At 41.0% G+C, this 24685-nt stretch overlaps 3 protein-coding genes across 6 annotated transcripts; all 3 read left to right on the top strand.

Moving 5' to 3' along the window:
• Nucleotides 1–1703: 1703 nt before the first annotated feature.
• Nucleotides 1704–12745, top strand: stard3 (StAR-related lipid transfer (START) domain containing 3). Of its 4 annotated transcripts, none has more exons than XM_034220007.1 (15): nt 1704–1898; nt 3504–3745; nt 3826–3903; nt 4363–4440; nt 4539–4592; nt 5159–5276; nt 5366–5467; nt 7219–7274; nt 7350–7442; nt 7682–7744; nt 9349–9444; nt 9783–9862; nt 9974–10078; nt 10180–10273; nt 11090–12745. In XM_034220007.1, exons 2-15 carry the CDS (start codon nt 3533–3535, stop codon nt 11210–11212), a joined length of 1353 nt encoding a protein of 450 aa, XP_034075898.1. In that variant the 5' UTR covers nt 1704–1898; nt 3504–3532; the 3' UTR covers nt 11213–12745. The 4 variants fall into 4 exon arrangements, with proteins under 4 accessions (XP_034075898.1, XP_034075899.1, XP_034075897.1 ...); XM_034220008.1 differs by having other exon boundaries at nt 3485–3745; XM_034220006.1 differs by having other exon boundaries at nt 3482–3745.
• Nucleotides 12746–13265: 520 nt separating this feature from the next.
• On the top strand, nt 13266–16917 carry mreg (melanoregulin). The gene is made up of 6 exons (XM_034220004.1): nt 13266–13528; nt 13671–13860; nt 14010–14172; nt 14443–14533; nt 14618–14781; nt 15843–16917. Exons 2-6 carry the CDS (start codon nt 13769–13771, stop codon nt 16044–16046), a joined length of 714 nt encoding a protein of 237 aa, XP_034075895.1. The 5' UTR covers nt 13266–13528; nt 13671–13768; the 3' UTR covers nt 16047–16917.
• Nucleotides 16918–19518: 2601 nt separating this feature from the next.
• Nucleotides 19519–21218, top strand: tcap (titin-cap (telethonin)). Its single transcript, XM_034220096.1, has 2 exons — nt 19519–19839; nt 20067–21218. Exons 1-2 carry the CDS (start codon nt 19691–19693, stop codon nt 20455–20457), a joined length of 540 nt encoding a protein of 179 aa, XP_034075987.1. The 5' UTR covers nt 19519–19690; the 3' UTR covers nt 20458–21218.
• Nucleotides 21219–24685: the final 3467 nt, after the last annotated feature.

Here is a 24685-nt window from a genome sequence, read left to right as displayed (position 1 = left end):
GCCTATATTTTGTGCCTGCACCACGTCTTTTTATCCGGTCGGGTCTTGGAAGACCAGAAGCTGTGTGGTTCATAAAACTTTTTCTTACTCAATATCTTACCCTAAGCCTAACCCTAACCATTTTATTTTAAATTGTATAATGTCGGAGTTTTTTTGCCGTCCGCGAGGAAAAGAATCGGGGCTCAGAGCCTCAGAATACTGAAATCTGTATTTGTTATTATTTGGTGCAGGCACGAAACATACTACCAATAGAAATACATTGCTTCTAAAATCGTTCTGTCAGAATACTGAAATCTGTATTTTTTTTTAAATCTCTTTTTCCTTCAAATTTGTTCTTTACATTGCTTTTAAAATCGTTCTGTGTGACACGAAAAAAAAATGCGAAAATCGTGTTGGTGAACACGAATCAATAGATTAATTTCGTGACTATAACACGAAATACCGTGAGACTGTGTTGGATTATTTGTTGATCTTGCTTTAAATTATATTTTGACTTTACAAATGTTGCAATCCGCTTCATCATTGCCTAGGTTTTTCTTGAAGTGCATCCAAATGCTGCTGCGTTTTCGCGTTTGTCTCGTTTTTTCACCCGATAAACACGTCGTACCTGTACCACTGAAGAACGGCTCTCACCAAGTACGACTCGGTTCCCTTCGTTCGTACCAAAGACCCGTTCAAAAGAATCGGATCGTTCGTGAACGTAACATCACTAGTATACAGAGAACGTAAATCGTTGGTACACTGAGCACCCTCTAGTGGTCATATTGAGTAACTACATAATATTAGCATCAAGCTAACCGGGGTGTCCAAACTACGGACCGGCGGCCAAATGTGGACATTTTGACCCTCAGCAAATTAAAAAAAGTACAATCTAATACGGCCCACAAATTAAACGTGTGCTTGTCTTATATTGTACTTCTTAAATATATATGTAGAAATATATTACAGAGTAATATTCATGTATTAATAAGCCCACTTTTCAAATAAATTCAGTCAATTAAAGTTGGAAAAACATTTTCTAACAAATCTTAGTTGATAAGAAAAAAGGCCCATTAACTTATTTACCTAACAAGCCTGAAATATACCCTTCATATTTCCCCTTATTATAAGCAAACTGAGGCTTCTGTTGTAAGGCATGAGCTGCCAACACAATAAATGAAACCCTGGAGAGCTGGGATGGAGGCTGTTTGTTTCTTAAGGCATTTTCAAGTATCAAGCATAATTTACCTACATTTGATTAATTTTGCTAACTTATAACTGAAATTATGAGGCAATATACCTCACCTCTAGAGAGTGGCCCAGCCCTTCGTATATTTTTCTGCATGTGGCCCTAAAAAGTTTGGACACCCCTGAGCTAGAGGTAAAAATAAATGTTCGTACTTCCGGTTAACCATTTAAAATAAAAGTCCAGTCGGCGTTATGTAGTTATACACTCTGTCCACCAGAGGGAAGTGTGTACTATGGATTATAAAAAAATATACCGTCAAAAAAAGCAAACACAACAGCTTAAAGACTAAACAATCGTACCTAACGCAATTTAAATAAAAAATAGATATATTCGTATGACCATAGGTAAACTAAGATTTCCGAAGCAGGCAGTACAAGGATAAGTAAGTAAAATTGTAGAGTGGCGCAGAATGCTGGGCATTTCATTTAACATGCATTTAAACAGTCCTTCGGCGCCACTCGATGACGTAGTATATTTGAAATAGTTGCTCTGCAGCAGTTTTACTTGCGATTGAGAAACGGCCAGAGTTTCGTCCTGTGATTATCAGCGCTTTGGAGCGTCTATGTTCGGAGCAGCGAGGCAGTGATTCCTCTTGCGGCAACATTAGTCTTTGATAAATCAGCCGGAAGAACTGGGAACGTTAGGCGATGGTGATGGTGCTGTAAATCAAGTAAGTTTAATACGTTACATTTTTTGTTTTATGAAATAATTAAATGCTCAATAATATCCACGTTATTTCCTTGATTCATAGCGTTGCTTCCTGTAGTTGTTATCTAAAGACATGACGTGTGTGTGACATGATTCTTCATGGGGTAACAGTTAGCAAATAAGAGTAACTTGCTTAGAAGGTAAGTTAGCCGGTGTTAGCTAACCGTGATAGCTTAGCTCAGCTGTAAATTAGCTAGCTAAACTTCAATCGATGTATAACCTTTTGTTTCAAATGGTTAACCATAAGTGTGTATCTGAGAACCTGGTTATTATCTTTCTATGTCTTGTGTTATTGGCACCGCTTGTTGACATGGGTAGGTTAGCTTGTTAGCTCACCTGACAGATACTGAAGCCCCTTGAGACAGTTGTTTGTTTTTTAGCTGAAAGTGAAAACAACATTTTATTAGTGTTTTAAAGATTTGAAAACGTCATGACCACTGCTGGTGATTAACGTAGCAGTGTAATTCTATTGTAGGTGTATAGATATAAACCGAGGATGTCACATGATGTTTGTAAACATCAAGTGTATTGTCTAGAAAAAGCCAAAGAGACAATTGAAACTTGCTCGGTTTTGACTGATCGTTATTCACTGGGTTAACTGTGTTCAAACAGACTCCTTCCCTTTTACAACCATTGTGCCACAAATCAAGCAGTCAGTGCTAGCAACAGCCTCAAACACATGCTCCAATAGCCTCCTATAACATACTAACAGTTTGCCTTTTAAAATGTGCATTATTTGCTTTACTGAAGGTTGTATCCTGTATCATGGACCACCTTTCAAACATCTTGCGGCACATAAAGTTATTAAATAGATGATAAAACATATTCTTTGTAATCCAGATTGTCGTCCCGGTGTCATGTAGTTGTTGTTTTTTTGCAACATAAACAAATATTTTCAAAACAAACTATGGGCCTACATGTAGAGAGGTGATAACCTTTTAACAGTTTGTGTCAATCTCATCTAGCTAGACAATAAATCATTAAACATGGAAAAAGGTTTTCATCATCAAAATATTTGAATCGGCATCAAAAAATATCATGGATCATGTGTGTTTCTGTATCCTATTCCTGATCAAATGGCCTGAGGTGAGCAAAGTCATGAGACTGCACGCATGGCAGCGAAAACATTGAAGGAAGTAGACATTCATACTCTGCTGCTTCCCTGTTGGTATCAATCCTTTTGCAAACGCACACACAATTGACACACTAGTATAAACTTTTCTATACAAATTAAAACATGTTGCAAAAACAATTCTCTTTTACACCATAGTTTATTCACCACACATTTTCAATAAGATGTTGCCCTGATGAAAACAAGATAAATGCACACTTGTGGACCTCATCTTAATCTCAAGTTTATAAATGTTATCAGAACTCCTTTACAAAAACATTTCCTATTAGTTGGACGCTGCTGTAGCACACATTGGAAACGAAGCAGTTTCTATACTTTAATACTCAGCTTTGAAAAGGGGGTTTTACCCCCTCATTGGGTGAACATTCAGATTTCTATTGCCCTTTTTTATTCACATTCTCCTCATTTTTTGGTTGGCCCTTATCTCCCTTGTTGCAGGGGGAGTATCCTGTGTCAGCGCAGGAATGCCGGGTGGAGACTATGGGGAGCTGGGGGGCAGCCTCCCTGCCATCGCCTCCCTGAATGCCTCCTACTCTAAGTCGCTGTCCCTCTCGTCCCCGTACCTGTTGGTAACGCCCGCAGAGCGCAAGGCCATCTCTGATGTCCGCCGCACCTTCTGTCTCTTCGTGACATTCGATCTGCTCTTCATCTCCCTTCTGTGGATTATAGAGCTGAATGTGAGTGTCAATGTTTCTCCAAAGACAGAAGCTTTAGAGACTTGGCTAAAACTCTAATTTGGATTCTGTTTTTTTTGCAGATATCCAGTTCAATCTGGGAGAGGTTAAAAAGTGAGGTCGTCCTTTATAACTACAGGGAATCCTTCTTTGATATCTTTGTAAGTGGGTCAATCCGAGTCTGTGTACTTTCAACTTGATCTTGATCTAGAGCAGTGTTTCTCAAACTTTTTCATACCAAGGACCACTTAACCAATAAAAAACACTCGCGGACCACCTAACTCCACAAATATCAAAAAACACATCGTTTTTCTAGAACAGATTATAAATCGCCTGAAAATGGTACAAACAAGTGGCAACATGTGTGATGAAGGTGTTGCGCTGGGCTATATCATGCAATTGAAAGTGAAACTTAACCTCGCTCCATTGCGGAGATATTCCCGCGAGAGTGCGGAAAACTGAAATGTATTTATTTATTTCAAATGTGACATTTTACCAATATACTCACGGACCACCGGTGGTCCGCGGACCACACTTTGAGAAGCACTGATCTAGAGTAAAACCAAAGCTTCTTTGTCTTTAACACATTTTCTATTTTTGTTCCTTCCTCCTTGTCTCAGCTCCTCGCTGTGTTTCGTTTCCTGTGTCTACTAGTGGGCTACGCTGCTTTTCGGTTGAGGCATTGGTGGGTTATAGCGGTAAGGGAGCCACAGTGAAACACACACTGTATTATCTCTGTCATTAGCAGATCTGGATATGGATTATAACACGAAACGTATTCCTCCTTCCTCCACAGGTTACCACCTTAGTGACCAGCGTCTTCCTACTTGTTAAGGTCATCGTGTCCAGTGTGAGTGTCCCCTCCTTCTTCACACTTGTGTATCTGGTGTCATGCCAGCAATCAGTTGAAACCACAGAAACCTTTTCACTTCTGCTTCTACGGCACTAATCTGCCTGCTGACCAGAAAATGAGCTGATGGGAGTTTTTATGATCACGTTATTTAATGCAGCACAGAGAATCTTTTTCACCTTCTTCCTAGCAACTTACACAGCACACCTTTTACCGACATCAGTCCAGAACATTAGTTTAGGTTTTTGGTTTTGGTCATTCTATTTATAATTTTAGTTTTTTTAGTAGAGGGAAAATGCATCTATTATTTTGGGTATACTAAATTCTAGGTGGAATTAGTTTCCATGGTCTATCCCAACTCAAATATTCATTCATTTTCTGAATTGTAACCCTTTAATTGTCAGTTTGGTTACAAAATGCCACTAAAATAAACACTTAAATTGATTATTAAAGACTGATGGTATAGTAAGAGTAAATGGAAGTACCCTTAGCAAAACCTATGCCATATGTATTTACTGTTAATACCCTGCAGCTTGAGGACGGTATTGGTTTCTATCTCTACACAGCTCCTCTCCGTAAATGCCTTTGGCTACGTTATACCCATCACTTCCTTCGTGGTGGCCTGGCTAGAGACCTGGTTCCTCGACTTCAAGGTGCTCACTCAGGAGGCTGAGGATGAGAGAGGCGAGTGAAAGATTCCTGACAAGTTTGAACATGACTCCACAAAAATGTTTTTCTCCTTTTTTAACTTTTCTTTCCTCCTTTGACACCAGCCTACCTGGCAGCGGTCCACGCAGCGTGTGAGCGAGCGCCCATGATCTACCCCCGCGCTGTTTCAGACGGGCAGTTCTACTCCCCTCCTGAATCCATCGCAGGTGATGTCTGCGCTGCTATGTAGACCGGTTATTGTAACAACAATGGTTTCCACTAGTCTTTTAAAGTTCTAGAAACGTAGCTGTATCAGAAAGAATGCGCAACTTTTTAAAAAAGTAATATGGTCTGTGTTTACAATTAGCAAGCATCGCTAACACTCAGAGCTAACGCTATACTGGAGAGAGTATGTGTAAAAAAGCAGGATATAAAAAGGTACTCAGGGCTGAAATAGAGCATGGATGTATAATAAGAACTGGATACAGCGTGGGAGGCGGGGTCTCGTTCTTTCCTATGAGAGCTGCTCATTGGCGCATGAAGGCAAAATGGCCCAACTTTTGAGAGAGTGAAACGTCACAGATTACCCATCATGCCTGGCTAGAGCATGCACAGTTGAGTTGCCCCTTAAGCCCTGCCCCCCGAGCTCCCACTCTCGGCTCATTAGAATGAATGGAGAGAGAAAATACATCTAGATTCTTCTTTTAGTGCATTTTACAACTTTAAGGACTTAATGATTATAATAAGAGCTATAAAATAGTTCATACTGGGTAGTTTATTTAGTTAAAAAAAAATGATCCGCTGATTTACAGACGTTTCTTTCCCCATGTTAGTCAATGGGAAAAAGTTATTTTGGGCCAGGTGACGTCACAGACTGATACGGAAGTTGCAGTACTGCCGTTTGGACACAACGAATGTCGGGCACAGAGTCCGGTGCACTTCCTGGGGGCTTGAAATAGAGGGGTTTGAAGCATGGCTACAATGGGTGATCTGTTTGGTATTTTCAGCAAAACACTTCAGACATGTTTTGTATAGGTATGGCCCTATAATATATTGTTCAAATATAGCATAATAGGTGAGCTTTAAAGTTTGTGACTTTGAGGAGAAAAGATCAAGGCCATAAAAATGTATTTAGAAATATCTATAATCGTAATGGTCAACAGTCATCTTCCTGCGTGTTTCTCCCAGAGTTGCACCACCTGCCTCGAGAACGTGCCCCAACGTGTGTGCATCAGGGATTGAAATCAAATGATGCCGGTTAAAGAGCTGCAAGCTAGAACGCTAATGCTAAGCAAGCCTTCAGCTATGCCTGGAAAATGTAAATTCCAGGACTCTTGTCTTACCAAGGACGTACAAAGACTGCTTTGTTAAAGATCTGCGGGACATCCATGCAGTATGGCCTGATGCAGACCCTGCAGCACATCAATAATAGTTCACGCCATGACCTTGATCTGTGTCTTAAACTATGCTGTGAGATAAGATAAGATGTACTTTATTGAACCCAACTTGGAATTTGTTTACGTTGCAGCAGCATAAAAGACAAGGCATTGCACATAAGTAGAACGTTTAGTAGAATTAAACAATTCTAAAATGTAAACATCTCAAAATTGAAATTAAACAGCATTCAAAAAAGTTGAAAATATACATGTTGAAATACTAATTTACAGTAAACAAAATATAAAGCAGGATATTATTAACATTAAGTGTGTAAGGAATGGAATTTAAATTAAATGTAAAATATACATTGTGAGTTTAAGTCCAGTTATCCAAGAGAAGCTATGGAGCAGAGTTCTCTTGGTACATGAATTTGATGACATTTGACCTGATGAAATCACTTAAAAAGTGATTGAATATATTTTTAAGAAGGTGTGGGAGCCCTTTTTAAATACATACAGGTACAGTCTTTGTTTGTCTGCTCTGAGGGTGTTTGTTTTCCAATGTGGTTATCCATTTATAATCTGCCTCTTGCTTTGAACAGGCTCTGAGGAGGATCTGGACGAGGAGGCTCTTGGCCGCAGAGCTGTCACTGCACAGGTACCTGAGTCAGTCTGAGGGTCTGTGTACTCCTCCTGTGATCAGGACTCATGGGTTTGTTTCCTTTTCTTCCAGGAGAAGGAGTATGTGGGACAGGGTCGTGAGGCCATGTCCGTGTTGGAACAGATCCTAGCCCAGGAAGAGAACTGGAAGTTTGAAAAAAACAATGTGAGTATACGATTTGACTTTTGCATGTTGTAATGTATCAAATAGAGAAGTGTCTGCTCTTCCGCTTTGGTTTTGGTATCATTCCAAACTGCAGTGCTAAAAATGAATCGCAGGCGCTGGCATGATCTGAATTGTATTCTACCAACCGAAAAGTAAAAAGTATTTTACTTTCGTTTGGATCGATACCATACTGCTTCCCCTTTCATTTCAGTGTGTCTAACAGTACTTTGTTCTGTCAGGACATGGGAGACTCTGTCTACACTCTGGAGATTCCCTTCCATGGAAAGACTTTTATTCTGAAGGTAAAGCAGCGCCGTGTCCGTTCATTATAAAACGTATTGAGGCATCCCCCAGTAGTTATCCAAAGTCAATTATATTTAGACCATAATAATGTGATTGCTCGCTCATGTCATGCAGTCATTTAGGTGTTGGTTGTTTAACATGAATATTTTCAAATGTGTCAAATATTACTAATGGACATGAGATAATAGAACATTTTTCATATCTTGATTATCCTGGCCAACATAAACGCTATTTACAACAATATCCCAAGAATCATCAACATCTAAAATGCTTAAGAGTCTTTAAATGGCAAGAAACAAATATGAATTTTGCATCCAAATGGAACATAGGCTTTTGCAAGTGCTATGTTTACACAACACTAATTATAATCATTTCTAAGCCATTTTGAGCCTCATTGGAATTCATGTGTAGATTCTGTACTACAGTGTGAAGCCATGCTGTATATCAGAATTCACTATTTATTTTCTGCTCTGCCATTACTAAAGTACGTACACATTGCAGCTGATACAACCCCTAGGACATGGTGGTGGAATAACTTGTTACTGATGTGGTATAACATTAGATCAGAAATGAAAGAGACTTCCTGCTGCTGTTCCACTGGCTTCAGATCAACTGGAGTCACATAGCAACCCTTCAGCTGGATGTCCTGTGTGTGTCGAGTCCTGTCCTGCAGTGTTTGGTTCTAAAGAAAATCTTTAGAGATAGGCACCAAGAAGAAGCTTTCTCTTCAAGATTCAAAAAGCATTGTTTTTTTATATCGCATAATGATAGAAAATGATCTTTGGTTAGTGGTTCACAAACAAGAAAATAAGATGTATCCATGACCAAAACACAAAACTACATCAAAAAACCATTCTATTAAATAAAAGCATGTGAGTTCAGGTCCTCTTTGGTTAATGTAGCCAGCTCTCGGTCTAGTCCTCTGTTACCTCATTCACACCAACGCAACTCCGGTTCAAGCTCCGTGCTAGAGCTTTTCAGGTTCAGAACCGGTTCTTCGGTTTAGCGGAGGCTCTTTTCACACCGCCCAGAGTCCGACTGGTGCTGCGTCATTGCGTCATCGTTTGCGTCGTGACATAACCGTTTGCGTGCCTGCTTCATAAAGCCAAACCGCGCGGAAACCCCTCACAGCTGACACCGACAACAACAACAACAATGGCCGATTGTGCTCCAGCTTCCTCTGTACCTCTTCGGAAGACCAGATTCCCAGTAGGTAGCTGGTCTCTTCAGTGGACCACTGCTGCTTGTTAAGTTTCTCCATCGTTGTGTACAAGCTGGATAAAACGCGGGATTCTTGTTGTTGTTCAGGAGTTGATCCCGCCCCTGCCCCTGCCCCCGCCTCGACGTAAGCGTGACGTATGTGGTGCTTTTGCTCTGGCCGGACAATTTTTTGCTGCTTGAAACGAACCGGATTCCGGAGCTAAGAGGCTGCTCCGCTGCGGTGTGAAGAGGAAAACCCGGTGCTTTTCAAGCTCTAGCTCCGAACTGGCCCTGAAACACCGTTGGTGTGAATGAGGTATCAGAGGGAAAGTGACACGGTTTACAAAAAAACTGGGTTGGAAAACTTCCTTTTGAAATGTTTGTGTATTTTTGTTGTGTTCAGGGCCTCATGCAGTGCACTGCGGAGCTTGTGTATCAGGAGGTGATCCTGCAACCAGAGAAGATGGTCCAGTGGAACAAAACGGTTTCTTCCTGCCAGGTGACACCTTTTATCCATCCATCTGAACAATTATTGTTATACGATTAGAGCTGCAACCATTAGTTGATGAAATGATCACAAACTATTTGAAAATGAAGTAATGTGTTTTTTGCGGTCTCTCAAGTATGAAAAATGTATGGGTTTTCTCCGCTTTATCATTTCAAATTAAGTATTGCGGGCTTTGGACTGACACATTTATGATTTAAAGTTGTAGTCATATTGTTTATAAGATATTCTAGTGTTTCTTCTCCCTGTGTGGGACAATAAAGTCAATCTGGATCCGAACATTTGTCATTGTGTGTTTCCAAACTGTAACAGTGGTCTCTGCCTCTCCTCAGATCCTTCAGAGGGTGGACGACAACACTCTGGTATCATACGATGTCTCCTCAGGAGCAGCAGGGGGGGTGGTGTCTGCGAGGTACAACAGCAGGCCTCTCTCCTCTCATCTCTTCTTCTTCTTCTTCTTCTTTTCAAACTGCAGGTCTGACATAAAGTAAATTGATTGACCGATGGATTTTTCTTGTTTCAGGGACTTTGTTAACGTGCGGCGGGTGGAGCGCAAACGAGACTGCTACCTGTCTGCTGGCATGGCAACCGACCACCACGCCAAACCTCCAGTCGGTCGCTACGTCAGGTCAGACCGTGAACATCTTATCGATTTGACAGAAGTGCGGTTGTTTTTCTTTTTCTTCTCTAACTTTCCTATCTACTCTTTCTTTTGATTGTCGGGATCAGGGGGGAGAACGGTCCTGGAGGATTTGTGGTTCTCAAATCCAGCAGCAACCCGTCCGTCTGCACCTTCATCTGGGTCCTCAACACTGACCTGAAGGTGAGAATAACAGTCTGCACTGAAAAACATTTGAAATACAGAACACACTGAGACAAAGGGCTGTAGCCATGTCTTGTTGTTTTAGCTGAAGTTTGTATTAAGATTTTCTTGTAAAGCTTCAAATTTGATCTATCACAGTTTATGATGTCCTCATCCTAAAACAAAAAAGCATGAGCCAACAGTTTATTTTATTTTTGGAAGCTTAAAACCCACAAATATGTCATGAAGCTGGATATTTATTTCCATAATGTTTTACCTTTGGACTTTACAACACTGGAGTTATAGGTAATGTTTTGATCAAGTGGAAAACAGCCACCACTGGAATCTAATTCTACCAAAAGTATGACACTAATACTATTAATGTAGCCTAATCTATCTGTAACCGTGGAGAAATCCTGGCTTTACAAAGAATAAATAGACAAGCAAAATAAGAATTAAGAAAAATTGTGGAGCGTTTAGTTAGAATTCCAACGTTAAGAATAAAGCTTAGAGATTTCTGTATAGCCCTACTGAGGCAAACAAACGGTTCCCTGATGGGACTGTGACTAAACAAATTGATATTTGACCTGACGAAGGCCTGAGATTAGAAAACAAGAACCTATATAAGTCCTTTATCTATGAGCAATCCATTAATATAGTGGAGATATTTCAATATCAAGCTGCCATCCATAGAGCCATGAAATGGGTGATGATTCAAGATGCATTTGAAAATAAACAAAATGCATACGTTTAAATCATATGTGTGTATATAACAGTTCAAAAGTGTTCAATGTGATTGAAGAACACCATTTAAAATCCCTTTTTGTGTCTTGTCAGGGCCGACTGCCCCGCTACCTCATCCACCAGAGTCTGGCCGCCACCATGTTTGAATTCATGTCCTATTTACGCCAACGCATCACTGAGTTGCGGCCTTCCTTCCGCTCCGTCCACCTCACCTAAAACAGGAGGGACATCCCAGCAGGTGTCTGTGTTTGCGTTTGGAGGACTCCAGAAGTACCCTGAGCTAAAGGGATGTGCTACCCTGACTGAAAATACTGGACTTCTGAGCATAGGAGATGAGACATGTGACCACACATTCACCACATTTCAGTCTCAATAGAAGAGGAGTTATTCAGATTTCAAATATCAAGGGTGGTCACATATATTTTAATGTGGACCTGTATATGTTTGGCTGTGTCTCCCTTTGTGTGCATTGAAAGCTGTGTTTCCTCACAATGACATTGCAGGATGGACATTACTGAAACATTGATGAAGGTATCTCACTTGTGAAAACAGAAGTGGTGCAATAGCATGAAGCAGCTGTCTCTCTGAGCCTTATCTTACTGCACACACTGCTAGCCATTGTTTTTCTTTTCTTTGTTAAGATCATTTTGTGTGCATGTTTTCACTGCAGCATCTTGTATATGTTTCTCTGCACCTGCCCTAATACTAACCCCCGACAGTATATTCTTCTCAACTTCACTGGGGTAGATGTGAAAAGAAGTCACCCTTCAGTCCTGTCCCCACTAGAGGGAGACACCACTGATCTACATTCTGAGTTTGTGAAATGATATCCAATGCTACATGTAATCATCCTCAACTGAGTCAGATCAGGAGGCTGTTCTGTGTTGCAAATGGATTACGAGCTCATTAAGACAAAAGATCAGCTTACATTAGGCTGCAGTGTGCTTACTAGAGCTGTCTTTGGTGCCAATGACCTCCTGTGGCCTTGTGTTATAAAGCTGACTCACTTTTTGTCATCAAAATGTATATCTCTGCTACTAATTATCATTATGTTTCTGTCCTCCCTCAGACCTGAGATGTGACACTTAATGATGTTTTACTTTCATTTCTTACCTCATCAAGCATAACATTCTTCTTTTAATCAATTAGAGAATGTTGCCCCTGGCTTGTTAAGCTTTGTTTCAAATTATGTACCTCGGAAAATCGTGATTTCTTAATGCATATGTAACTAGAAGCTCAGTCAACGAGCGGCTGATTCTATTAGTTAAAATGATGTCTGTATCAGATCCATGACTCCATTATGTAAGTGGTTCTCCTTTGGCCTGAACCAAGAGTCGTGAAAATCTGGCTTGTAGTTTTTTTATAACAAGGAAACCAAAATGAAAAATGAACCGCCTCAGAGGAAGTTATAAAACTAAAACAGGACTGATTATTGGTTCAAATAGCTGTAGAGACCAAAGAGCGTCACTTTTAAATCGATTAAACAATTTGGTGCCTTTTATCAAAGACACATTACATGTCAGCCCTTTCTTTTGCTTTGCATTTATTTTATACAGTTGAATCAATGTATGCTTATAGAGTCTGCTTAGAGGACTTGTTTCTCTTTGATATATTTTTTTGTATAATACATTGAATGTGGCTTATCAATGATTCATCAGGCATGTTAATTTAAAGCCATCACAGCAGTACTGACCAACCGTTACTGAGTCTTAACCAGTGTCTTATGTTTAATAAAATCTATGAACTCATGACAGCTTCCAAATCTCATTTAGACAAAAGAAGTGGATCATATAAACCTCTTTGTTTATCTTTCTGAGTACATTGCATATGTACATACAACTTTTTTGCAATTATACCGATTTTTTTATTCTATTTTCTATTTTATTTTCCCCTCACACATGAAGACAGCATTAGAGGTGAATGAGACTCGACTTATCACACTAGATTCTACACACACTTTATCCCACTTTGGCCATTTCTCTGTCATGAACAATTGTACCCTGTGACTTGAGCATATGTCACATGGATGATAGTTGGAGAGAAGGCCATAATGTTCACAATTCCTTCCCAGACCTTTGCTCTTTCATTAAAACACTTTTTTTGGAAACTAAATTCTCCTTTCAAGTGAACATCAACAATCTTTCAAACTAATCCATCAAATCAAAGGAAATGATCCTAAAATCAATACAGCCCTGGTTAAGTCATGGAAACAGAGTGTGTGTAAGTACTGTTGAAGACGATATGCGTTGTCCCTGGGGCAAAACACAATGCTAAGGACAAGAGATGGAGCCGCTCACATGATTAAGTTGTGACTGTCTTCTGAGGCTGTGGGTGTGTGAATATGTGTGTTTTTTCATCGATGAGAGAGCGAGCGTCTCACTGCTCTCATTGTCCTTCATGTCAGGCTAATGAGAAGCACCAGTCGACGGGCTGCCTTCCTCCTGGGCGGGCTCTGGTTTATAATCTGCAGGACGGACCTCTGCTGAACAAGGAGCCGCGGCTGGGCCCTGAAAATGGGAAGCTGAAAATAAGGTAGAGTTGACTTTTTAGCTTTGTTACTATTTCTGACCTGTTGATCCTTCTGATACAAATGCTAAACCAAATGATTAAGATTTATTCAAGTGAACTTGTGACAGCTAACTGTTCTTACTTTGACACATCTGTTTTGAAACAGGCTGTGAATAAGGTATAAAGAAACCCTTAAGAGCACCTACAGACCCAAAAGAAGTTGTTCTGCCATTGTGCGTCTGGAATTGCAACCATTGACTCTAGATGGGTTCTGCCTTCATGAAGTTCTGCTGCTGCTGCTGCTGCAGCACCGCTGACGACGACGATGAGGATGACGAAAAGCAGCCTTTAGTACCGTAAGAAGATATTTAAAAGGCCAGAAACAGTGTTGTCAGAACATACAACTTCATTGTTACTATCCACAAAGTTTCATGTGTGGTAAATCTGTTTGATTATGCATGTACAACCACTGTATGAAACTTCTGTTTGTTTGCTGACCACACAGGCAGGATCCCTTGGAGTATTTTAACCGTGAAGTCCAGAAGCGTCGTGATGAGGAGACCAACCTGTGGAGTGAACCGGGAGACCCCAGCCACTCAGAGAGACAAGACGACCGGGTGCTGTACGGCCTGCTGCAGGCCAGGACCAAGACCCCCATGGGATCCACGGTATGGAGTATTGTCTTCACACTCAATACAGATTTGAGGCTTAATTTAAATCATGTTTGCCTGAAAATGATTACAATTAAGGCAATTAACAGTAGTACAAATAGATCCCCATTTGAGTGTTCAGTTATTCAAATCAGCTTTGGGGCAGCATGACAATGATGTTTTTTTTAATATAGAGAGTAGACCAGAAGAGCCTTTTCTATTAGAGAAATGACACGTGACCTGGCACAAAGAAATACTTTTGTAAAGCTTTGTCCTTGTCTTGTTTAGGGCTATCGGCGACTGAGTGTTGACATTGAGGCCATGAGAGATACTCGTCGGGAAGTCAGAGACAAATGGAGGCAAATCCTGGAGAACTTAGGTAACGCCAGGCAGAGGAGATGTGGGAGAGACTGTCACTTCTACAGGACAAAGTAACCATACAGGGTCTGCCTTCTTTTTCTAGGTTTCATGGCAGAGGCAGACTCACTACTCAATGTGTCAGCTGGAGCCTCACATGACCGTATGCGTAACGCCCCTGCAGCACGTGATCTGCTTCATACACTCCACACTGAGACTTCCCTCTTCAGCAGCAGAGAGACACCCCCAGAAAGATATCTACTAATCCTGGTGAGAGCTGGGGCTGGTCAGTGATAATAAACATCAAAACAGAAGTGAGAGCACCCTTGCTGTGACTTGGAGTTAAGGGTTATAAAAACACCCTTGGGTGCTGTGGGACATATCACTCATCATAACTATAACCTGACCCAAAATGGGGGCCTGTTTACTCTTTCCCTGCCACAACAATATGTAATGTCCCTATCCTCTTGATGCAGTCTTATCCAGTATGTCTAACTGCCACTCATTTCATTATCCATAAAGTCATTTGAACGCCTTTTACTGTATTTCTGAGATCAGGCGCATGAACGCGGTATGAACCTATGGTGATCCTCTTACATTTTGGAAGGAGTAAGGCTGTCAAAGGAAACAGTCATTTAAACTTGATGTACTGTGACTATAAAAAACTGACGGAGAAATCGACATTCCCAACAATATCAAAAGAGTGGGAAGGTCAGAGTGGCGGCCATTTTTATATTTACCCCTGCCATTGCAAAGAAGTTAGTAGGTCTGTCTGCGGACACACTGTAACTTCGATAAGGGTTAGGAAAACATCTGGTTGTGGTGTCTAGTAGCAATGTTGGTATTCTACAGGACTCCAAAAAACTGTGACTAAGGTATGGCTTACTTTTGTGTCACCATAACAACTAACAACAATAGCCAATTGATTTTGAACTAGTCAAATGACCACAGCAAACAGTTTAATGTGTTCAACTGTAATTCTATTTATTGGACCGTAACTGAAAGCATTCTATTGTACTAGTTTATAATTGAAGGTTAGGGTTTATTTTAGTATGAAGACAGTGCTTATTAGATACTAATTCTCCCCCAAGGGATTAATAATAGCATGTTGAATCTTATTGAAACATGTATTAATTCACTCCATTTCCCACATTCACAATATCTCTTTCTTGCACAAATATACTATTCATTTTCTGATGATCTTTCTACAGTTAAAGTCCATCATTGTTTTAATTGGTCAAAAGAAGCTTCAGATCACATCAGTTGCCATATTACATTACAATCACATTTAGGTTCACTGCCTCAACCACTTTTTCTTTACCTCTTTATAGGATCGTCTCCTCTATCTAGATGTAGCAGACGATTTCCTGGCTAAGGCAAAGCGCTTCTATCCTCCAATGGATAATTCTGAAGAGGATGAGCCGGGCCTTGCTATAAACCTGCCGCTGCTGCTGGCCAGGATGGAGGCCAGGAAAGGCAATGCAGAAAGTGAGGACGAGAACGGGGGAGATGGAAACTTGAGTGACAGATCTTGAGACCTACTGGCTGCAGTAATAATAGACACAAGGCAGGGGGCAGTAGCCATCAACCTCGAAGACCAGGATGACAGAAATGCATAGATCCAACCATCAAGTGTCTTTTGCTGCTTCTTGGCAGTTTTAGGCTGAACAATTTCTAGTTTCTCACCAATTATACAGCTTGAGTCTTAGTGGGTTTTTCTCTTGTCGAAATCTTATGTGGCTTTGCTGATATTCTGGTAAATTCAATTCAATTCAAAACCTTTATTTATCCAGGTAAAATCCCATTGAGATCAATGATCTCTTTTTCAAGGGAGACCTGCAGCAGTAGGTTCCACAAGAAGACATAAAAACATAAACAACAAAAGGACATCATACAGCAAAATGTACAGGGATTACAATTTACATATTTAACCACAAGTACAGGTACCAACAGCATCTGATTTTGTAGCATCCAAATGTTACTGTTAGCTTGCTCATTGTTTAGCTGTTGTGAACCTTCAGGGTAGAGATGTTCCTTTTAGAAGAGCCTCTTTATTTTTGTCCTATGATTATCAGCCCACATTTTATTCAATCACATGATCGGTTAAGACACTGAATAAATAGCCAACTGAACTGCTGTCAGATTTTCTTAAAAGTTTCATAAGAATGTATATTTGTGTAACTTTAAACATTTTAAAGTCTAACATTTTGGAAAGATAGCAGATGGAAGTACATTATGTTGAACATTTTGCATTGGTTGTGTATGTGACTTTTGGGTAATGCAAAAGGGTGTTTTTTCACCTTCAGCAATTTACTGAAAATGTGAAAGCCATTTGGAAGTTTGTGCATGTGATCACGTCCAGTTTATGATTAAATAAAGTTCCAGCCTGAAGCCTGTACAGTGTCACATGTATGTTGGTATGTTACTTCCCAGGGTGTGTCCTTTGTCCATTACTATGAGTTTCCTTTTGATCCAAAATGGCAAGAGGATGTAAAAATTAAATACATACAAATTGGCAATGTGTATGGAGATCAAGTGAGCATTGGTTTCACTGAAACTCTGGCATGAGAGAAACATTCCTTTGCAGTGGAAACAATGGTCCTCTTTGGTCTGATCCTATGCCCTCATTTAGATTGTTTGTTTACCCATTTCTGGCTTACACTCTGATCCACAGACATACCTCAAATCCAAGTCTGGTGCTCCCTGACTTTCTAAATATCCCACTTTGACCAAACATGTTTCCAAGATGGACGAAGAATATGGTGTTTGGGTCGTCAGCTGCTTGTTGTTGTTGCTGTTTTTTTGTAAGAGAGACACTGCTGAGGGCACATGTTTGAACACCAGCCTGCTGGCGCGTTGTCTCAGACACAACACACACACACACACACACACTGATACTGAAATAGCTGATAACTGAGTGGAGTTGGAGACTGTGAGCATGAATCAATAGAAAGTTCACTTCTACTCATACTTTTTTGCTAGATAAGCACAGTGTCACATCTTACTTGTGTAGGTGGATATTCTGTCCTCCCAAATCAATGTATTTGCCACAAAAACGATCTGACTTACTCAGACTTACAAACTTCATCACTTCCTGACAGGGCAGGATATATCCTGAAATTGCCCTTCTCTACCCCCCCACTTCCAGTCAGTGACAGCTCATCTAAATGTCATTTCCCAGCAACTGTGCCGTGCTGTTATGCAACACAAAGCTGTTCCTGTCCTGTCGTGGTCTGGCAGAGGTGGAGGGGTGAGGATTGGGAGGAGGGTGATCACTGTGACAGGGTTCACCTAGTCACTGTTCACCTTTACAGACCCTCCACACCCCTGGCTTTCATTAGCATTGCATGAATCACACAAAAACAGCAGGGATGAGACAGCCTGTGATGTCCTTTTGCAGTTTCAGCAGGCCAGTACCCAAATTATTACAAACCACTATATTGCTCAGTATCTTGTGCATTCTAGCTAAGTTTGTGAGTCATTTGCAAAAAAAGACTAAACCTGTAATGAAATCCAGCAATCAAAGATTAATAAGACTTAGAAAATAGTTTGTTTATTTTATGTTTTTCATGTATTTCTTTTGTAATTGTGTTTCTACACATTTATTAGAAGAGAATCTTAATATTGTGAAATGCCTAATGTTAACGCTGAAGGACCCTGCAAAGTGACTTCCTACGTTTCTGAAATGGCATTTCATGGTTGCCATGGTGTCACAACATGACTGAAGACTCAGGCTCTTTTTCCCCACTCTGACATTGAGCAATAATTTACCAATGAAATGTCCCCCTGCTGAGAAGTGACAGAAATGAAAGGAAATACTGTCACACTTAACAGGCAGAGGGACATAACTGTTACATTAGATAAACAGGCCATGCACAGTCAGTGGAAAGGAATGGCAGTCATTTAGGCTTGAAAATATGCAGTGAAACAGCTAGATGTCATAATGAGGCACATATTTAAGCAGATGGCATACTTTTGTCATTGCATGTGAAACTAATGAAAAACACATTTAAAGTCAGTGTGAATTATCTTGTCATTAGGATCATTATATTTCATGTAGCAGTGTGTGTGTGTGTGTGTGTGTGTGCGTGTGCGTGCGTGCGCGTGTGCACCTGTGCGCGTGTGCACCTGTGCGCGTGTGCATGATACCTGATCTCTGGTATTTGGTGATATCAGTACCTGATGTGGATGAATGAGTCAGAGCCAGGGACCGGTAGTAACATCATACCAGCAGACAACTGTCAGTGTGTGTGTGTGTGTGTATGTTTGAGACAGTGTGTGTGTGTTTGTGTATGCATGTGTGTGTATGTGTGAGTGTGTGCGTGTGTGTGTGTGTGTGTGTGTGTGTGGCTCTTGAGGTGCTCTGTCACTAAAGTAATGAATCACTAGGGAAAGAGCTTTCGCTGTTACAGTGAGGCAGCGCACTGTAATGGCATTTAATGCCATTGATGTTGTCGGAGGGCACAGCTGTTGTTAAAAAAACTCCTTCTGAACTGCATTATGATTTTAAAGTCAGCAGGATATAATGAGCTTTTCACCTTTTATCCCCAAGTGACAGATGTGTTATTTCTGATCATACATGTCGGATATTTCCTTTGTGTACAGTAAAACAGCTGCATCATTGTTATCTTTCCACATTAACACAGTGTCACTTTGTGTACATCAAAGCCAAAGTATATTAAGATTCCTCGGAAGACTAAACCTGTTGTGTTTGTCTGTCTCCATGTTAATATAATCTTGGTAGAGAGTGTCTCCATGATACTCTCTCCTCTGAGACACTGAAACCCGGCTGAAGTGGAAAGTGTTTGGGTGAGCGATAACAGTGGAGGCTGGGCATACACTTTGAGAATCAGGGGGATTCACAGCCCATTTACCCGTAACCCCTCCTCAGAGTTTGGGCTCTCAGGGAATGAGACACGGTGCACTTGGTGTTGGATGTCAGTGCATACTGATTGTAGAGTGACAACATGCATCAGGAATAGCAACAGGATATCTATAAAAGCCGTAGACAGACGTAAGCCCAGCCAGACAGATCACAAAAAGAGAGACAGGAGCCAGGAGACACAGCCATCGGGAGCATCACTGAGCACAGAAGACCCTCATCACAGACACAGAAGACCCATCAACAAAACCCATTTGAGACTAAATATCTGAGACAGATCTTCCTAGAGCAGAGACGATGCCATTCTGTACCGTCCTAGAGAAGCAAAACGGTGTGATGGTGGGAGCGGAGCTGGCCTGCAGCGTACGGGAGGAGAACAAGGCTAACAGGGAGAGCTACAGCGCTGACTGGACTAGTGTCAGTCTCAAGACTCACCCTCAGGACAGGTGAGACTCACAGACTGATCAGAGAACCTTCTGCAGGTCCCCTGATCCCTCACTGAATGAGAGTTGAAGAGTTACCATTAACGTTACCATTAGAAATAGATTGCTTCTTGCTCATGTATACCAGGCGATAGTTGATGATCTCATATTCGAAGGCAGTTCAAAATCAGGCAGATGTTAATCACATTGAATGCTCCAACAGTTTCCAACTTTTTTTCTGATGCCCACAGGCAGACAATGAACATGAATGACGACTCTCGTAGGGAGACTCTGTCCCGGCAGTGGCAGGCCCGCTCGCTGACACAGATCTGCCCCTCCGGTGTCTTCAGAGTGGGCACTGTGGAAAGTGGGGTGAGGGAGCACCAGCTGCTGCCAAAGAGAAGAACCCTCCCCTTACCCATATTCACCCCTGCAGAGCTGGGCATCAGGCTCGGACGTGGAGCTCCACACACAGAAGAGGACCTGCTGCCCTTAACGGCCCCAGATGGAGCCTGTCCCAGCAAGAGGAGCGTGAACGAGATCCTCAAAGACCTCCCTCCAGTCAAGCCTGGCGCCATGGATTTCTTCAAAGGGCCCAGAGACCTGCGTCGCTCCCTGTCCATAGAGGCCCAGAGAGGCTGATAAACAAAACCAGAAAGAGGGGATGTTAGGGAAAGACGAGATGGGTGCCAATAGTCAATATAGTACGTGTTTTAGGAATTGGCTTGAACAAAAATATATATACAGAAATCTCGTATTAAAAGCTGTAGATCTTTAGCGCTATCTGTGTTTCTTGGCGAGCACAGCACCAGTCATCGTCTGCATTTGGTGGTCAGTGGTATTACAGATGGTTGTGAGGGCATTGTGGTGGAGAGGCAGGGTGTGTGTTCTCAGCTGTGCCATGGGCTGATCCCAGCCTGTGCTTGCCAGCTGGCCTCATATCTGTTGATCAGTGAAATTACTGCGACCCAACTATTTTTTATTTTTTTGCATTGAAAAGGTATAATGAAAGTGTTCTTGAGGACATTAGATTCATGAATCATACCTGTAGAAGCTGATAAAGGTATGCAATGACGCAGAAAGTGACAGATGGAAAATGACGTGCATGAGGAAGATGAATCAGAGGGGAATGGGGGGGGGGGGGGGTGAGGAGTCGGAGTAGGGTTTTTATACAAGCTCTTGACAGTCTCTGATCTCTGTGTAAAGTACAGAATGCTCTGGCTGCAGCTGTAAATATGTGTTTGTGTTTCTTGTTAGTCGAGTGGCAGATATTTATATCCAAAGGTCACTGTATTAGCTGAGAATGGTGGTGTTGTGAATTGATTTAAAATGTTTGTGATCATGTTGGAATATTTTACCTAGATATTTATATTTTTCCAAATAAAAGCGTCTCTGAAACTCACTACATGTGTTTTCTCTTGTATGCAACTTATTATCTTTATATTCAATGGAGAATGGGAAAAGCTTTGGGGGATAGTGAGAGTTTGGTCATTCAAACACTGCTGAAAAAGTAATGATAGCACACTTATGGACAAGTAACATAGCTCATTGTAACCTGGTTTACAAGGATTCTAGCTAAGCTCCAAGTACCCACTTTTATCTCGACACTATTGTAGTTAACTTGGTTTATCACTGTATAACACTGTGTAAGATTAGATTGGACTTTATTGTTCCCTGCGGATATTGAGTTGTAGACAGAAGAAAGCTGGATACAACAGAGAGAACTGGGGATAAATAGAACTACATCAAACAGGGTTTATAACACTGATTAATGAGAAAAGAAAATATGTGAATAACATCAGCCGTAAAACAGAAGAAAAAAACCATAACAGGGAAACATCGATAATGAAAAAACTAATTTGAGGGGCGTGGTACCATGGTGCTAGAAAGACTGAAATAAATAGCTGGATTTCTCTCACCTATAATTTGGATACAGACACACTGTGACCGTGTCCACCAACCCCATGAGCAAGCCCCACTTCACCACTTTAAATCCCTCTTTATCATTCATGTTCCCATACGTGTGTTTGTTAGTTTCCAACACAGAGCGTACTGTTCCCTTGTTGGTGTGCAGAGCTTTACTGAATGCACTGCACTACCTCTTCTTCATTTGCTCCCTAAATCTATAATAAGCTTGATCTATCATTTATTATACGTCGCCATTCTCATTCCTCTTCTGATTTCATTTGCCAATTTCTTTGGTCCCCCCTATCTCTCTTTCTCTCTCTCTCTCTCTCTCTCTCTCTCTCTCACTCTCACTTGTCTTTATGATAGGCACCGTGTGCTGGTTTGATATTAATAGCTGGGTAAACATTGGCATTACCGTGGAGACAGTGCAGAGACAGCTGTATTGGCAGATCCTTACCACTTGAGCTCTTAATCCTCATGTTTTATCAGAGATGTAGGTGTGCTGCCTTCAGCCTCTATCTTTAAAAGGACCCTCCCACAGTGTTGATGGAATCCTGTGGTCCTCAGCACCCTTCACTGTCACAGTTCAAACTCAAAATGAGCCTCCAAACCTTGAAACTATTTTCAGTGTATGCCAAGGAATGTGGGAATTGATATGCCATGTGTTGTCACGGAAAACATCTTGTAAATTGATATAGAAATTCTTTCCTACTCAGCTGTTTCAGCTATTCTGCTAACTGAATTATCCCATTTGGCAAATTCAACCAATATGCCATTGCCATTAAGTTAATGCAACACTCAACACCTGAGTTTGAATCAGTGAAGAATACAAATAAAACCTCAACTGTTGTTCTCATTTAAACCTAGCTTTTGATTGAGCAGTTTGCCTACTACTCATCACAGTGTATTTAAAGACAAGGTCAGACAGTGATACACTGCAATCGATCTTGTGTGTAGTGACAATCCTGCTATGCCATACAGTGGCATGTTATGACCTACATCAGCAAATAGCTTTCAGTGTCACTTTGAAAGCTGTTCACCAGGTCAAAACAGGACTTAGGGTTGCATTCCAATAGTCCATTTAGCTTAGGAACCTTCCTAACGGAGTGAAATGACCCGGAAGTACGTCACTGGCAGCCATGATAAGTGCCGTTCCAATTCTCCAAATTAAAGGAAAGGAGGTTTCAAACTTCCTTTATAACCTCCGTTAGCTTAGGAACCACTGGACCTCCCTAACCGAAAGGAGAGGAGAAAATGCTGCCCCACAATGCATTGCAGCCGCAGCATTTGCCGTCACTCAACAGTCGGCCGTTCACGGAAACAACCGATTATGACCGAGAAATGATATCATGAAAGTTACGGTGCTTATTAAGCATTTTAAAACGTATGTGGTAAGTTGCCAAAGTGCTTTTTTCTGAACGTTCATCAGTATTATAATCAAAAAGAGAAATATGAACGTTAGTTTTTACTGAAATGATCAAATAAAGTCAACATTTCACAGTCTTTACTGAGCTGTGTGGGGTTTGTTCAACTTTTAAAAGATGTTTGAATGGTGATATACACAGTGATAGATGTTAAGGACTAACGTTTATAATAAATATATTTGTATTGATTTTAAGATATTTTCATAGTTCATACAATCATACGTATTGGGATCATTTGTATTAATGTGGACCGGAGGGAGAGGGTGATGAGCATAAGTTTCACTTTCCTTTTTTATTTCACTTCCAACTTTGGTCATGAAGAAGGGACTGGCTATAGCCTATACAGGACCGTCCTGTACACAACGCCAAATGGCTATATACAGGACCGTCCTGTACACAACGCCAAATGACTATATACAGGACCGTCCTGTACACAACCCTCTGAAATGGCTATATACAGGACGGTCCTGTATATAAGGTCCCTGAAATGGCTATATACAGGACCGTCCTGTATACAAGCTCCGAAATGGCTATATACAGGACCGTCCTGTAAACAGCTCTCTGAAATGGCTATATACAGGACGGTCCTGTATATAGCCATTTCGGAGCTTGTATACAGGACGGTCCTGTATATAGCCATTTCAGAGACCTTATATACAGGACCGTCCTGTATATAGCCATTTCAGAGACCTTATATACAGGACCGTCCTGTATATAGCCATTTCAGGGCTTCTGTGCAGGCCCGTCCTGTATATAGCAATTTCAGAGAGCTGTGTACAGGACGGTCCTGTATATAGCCATTTGGCGTTGTGTACAGGACCGTCCTGTATATAGCCTCGGCCCATGAAGAATATGTTTCTCTGTTGTCCACGTTCATAAAGCATAAAACAACAGCATCAGAGCACGGTGCAGAGTCTCTAGATGAGTTTACAGTAGTCCCTCGTTCTTATTGAACATCCATGTTGTAGTCCGCTGTATAGAAAGCTGTAGTTTTCATAGTTTCCCCACAGCAGCAGACGCACATTCATGACGTCCGCTGGCGCATCATAAACACGTCAGATAGTGAAAGTGCATTCGGATTCTCTAAAGCACCGCAGTCTCTTCTCCTAAATCCTTTTGAATTATCCTATCCACTATCCCTTAACCTCGTGGCGTTTCACTCAGAGGTCAAGGAATAGGAGATAGGGTTAGAATTTAGGAGCTGATTTTTGGATTATCGGAACGCAACATTAGTCTTTCTTGTGGTCTTTTAAGCATACCACTTAACATATGTTGCTGCTCCCTACTGGATGATTGGAGAAATGCAGGATGAACAAAGAAAGGCAAAAAAACCATTCACATGGGACTTAAATAGATTTGTCTTGTTTCATCTATTGCTCATTAACATAACAAATATTGAATTTCATTAAGCTAGTACATTTCATACACAGTGTGAAATATTGATCGTTAAGTGAATACTAATGAATGCAAGATTCGATTTTGTTTTCATAGTTGTAATTTGACAGACAAGATATCTGGCAAGTGGATAGATGATCACT

This window comes from Gymnodraco acuticeps, unplaced genomic scaffold (genome assembly GCF_902827175.1).
Source record: "Gymnodraco acuticeps unplaced genomic scaffold, fGymAcu1.1, whole genome shotgun sequence".
Classification (NCBI taxonomy): Eukaryota; Metazoa; Chordata; class Actinopteri; order Perciformes; family Bathydraconidae; genus Gymnodraco; species Gymnodraco acuticeps.
This window is presented reverse-complemented; position numbering and strand designations above follow the sequence as displayed.

Coding starts and splice junctions, on each gene's coding strand:
- tcap (XM_034220096.1), top strand. CDS start 19,691: ATGCCATTCTGTACCGTCCTAGAGAAGCAAAACGGTGTGATGGTGGGA. Junction 19,840..20,066: donor AAGACTCACCCTCAGGACAG/GTGAGACTCACA, acceptor TGATGCCCACAG/GCAGACAATGAACATGAATG.
- mreg (XM_034220004.1), top strand. CDS start 13,769: ATGGGTTCTGCCTTCATGAAGTTCTGCTGCTGCTGCTGCTGCAGCACC. Junction 13,861..14,009: donor GAAAAGCAGCCTTTAGTACC/GTAAGAAGATAT, acceptor CTGACCACACAG/GCAGGATCCCTTGGAGTATT. Junction 14,782..15,842: donor AAAGATATCTACTAATCCTG/GTGAGAGCTGGG, acceptor ACCTCTTTATAG/GATCGTCTCCTCTATCTAGA.
- stard3 (XM_034220007.1), top strand. CDS start 3,533: ATGCCGGGTGGAGACTATGGGGAGCTGGGGGGCAGCCTCCCTGCCATC. Junction 7,275..7,349: donor GCAGAGCTGTCACTGCACAG/GTACCTGAGTCA, acceptor CTTTTCTTCCAG/GAGAAGGAGTATGTGGGACA. Junction 7,443..7,681: donor GGAAGTTTGAAAAAAACAAT/GTGAGTATACGA, acceptor TTGTTCTGTCAG/GACATGGGAGACTCTGTCTA.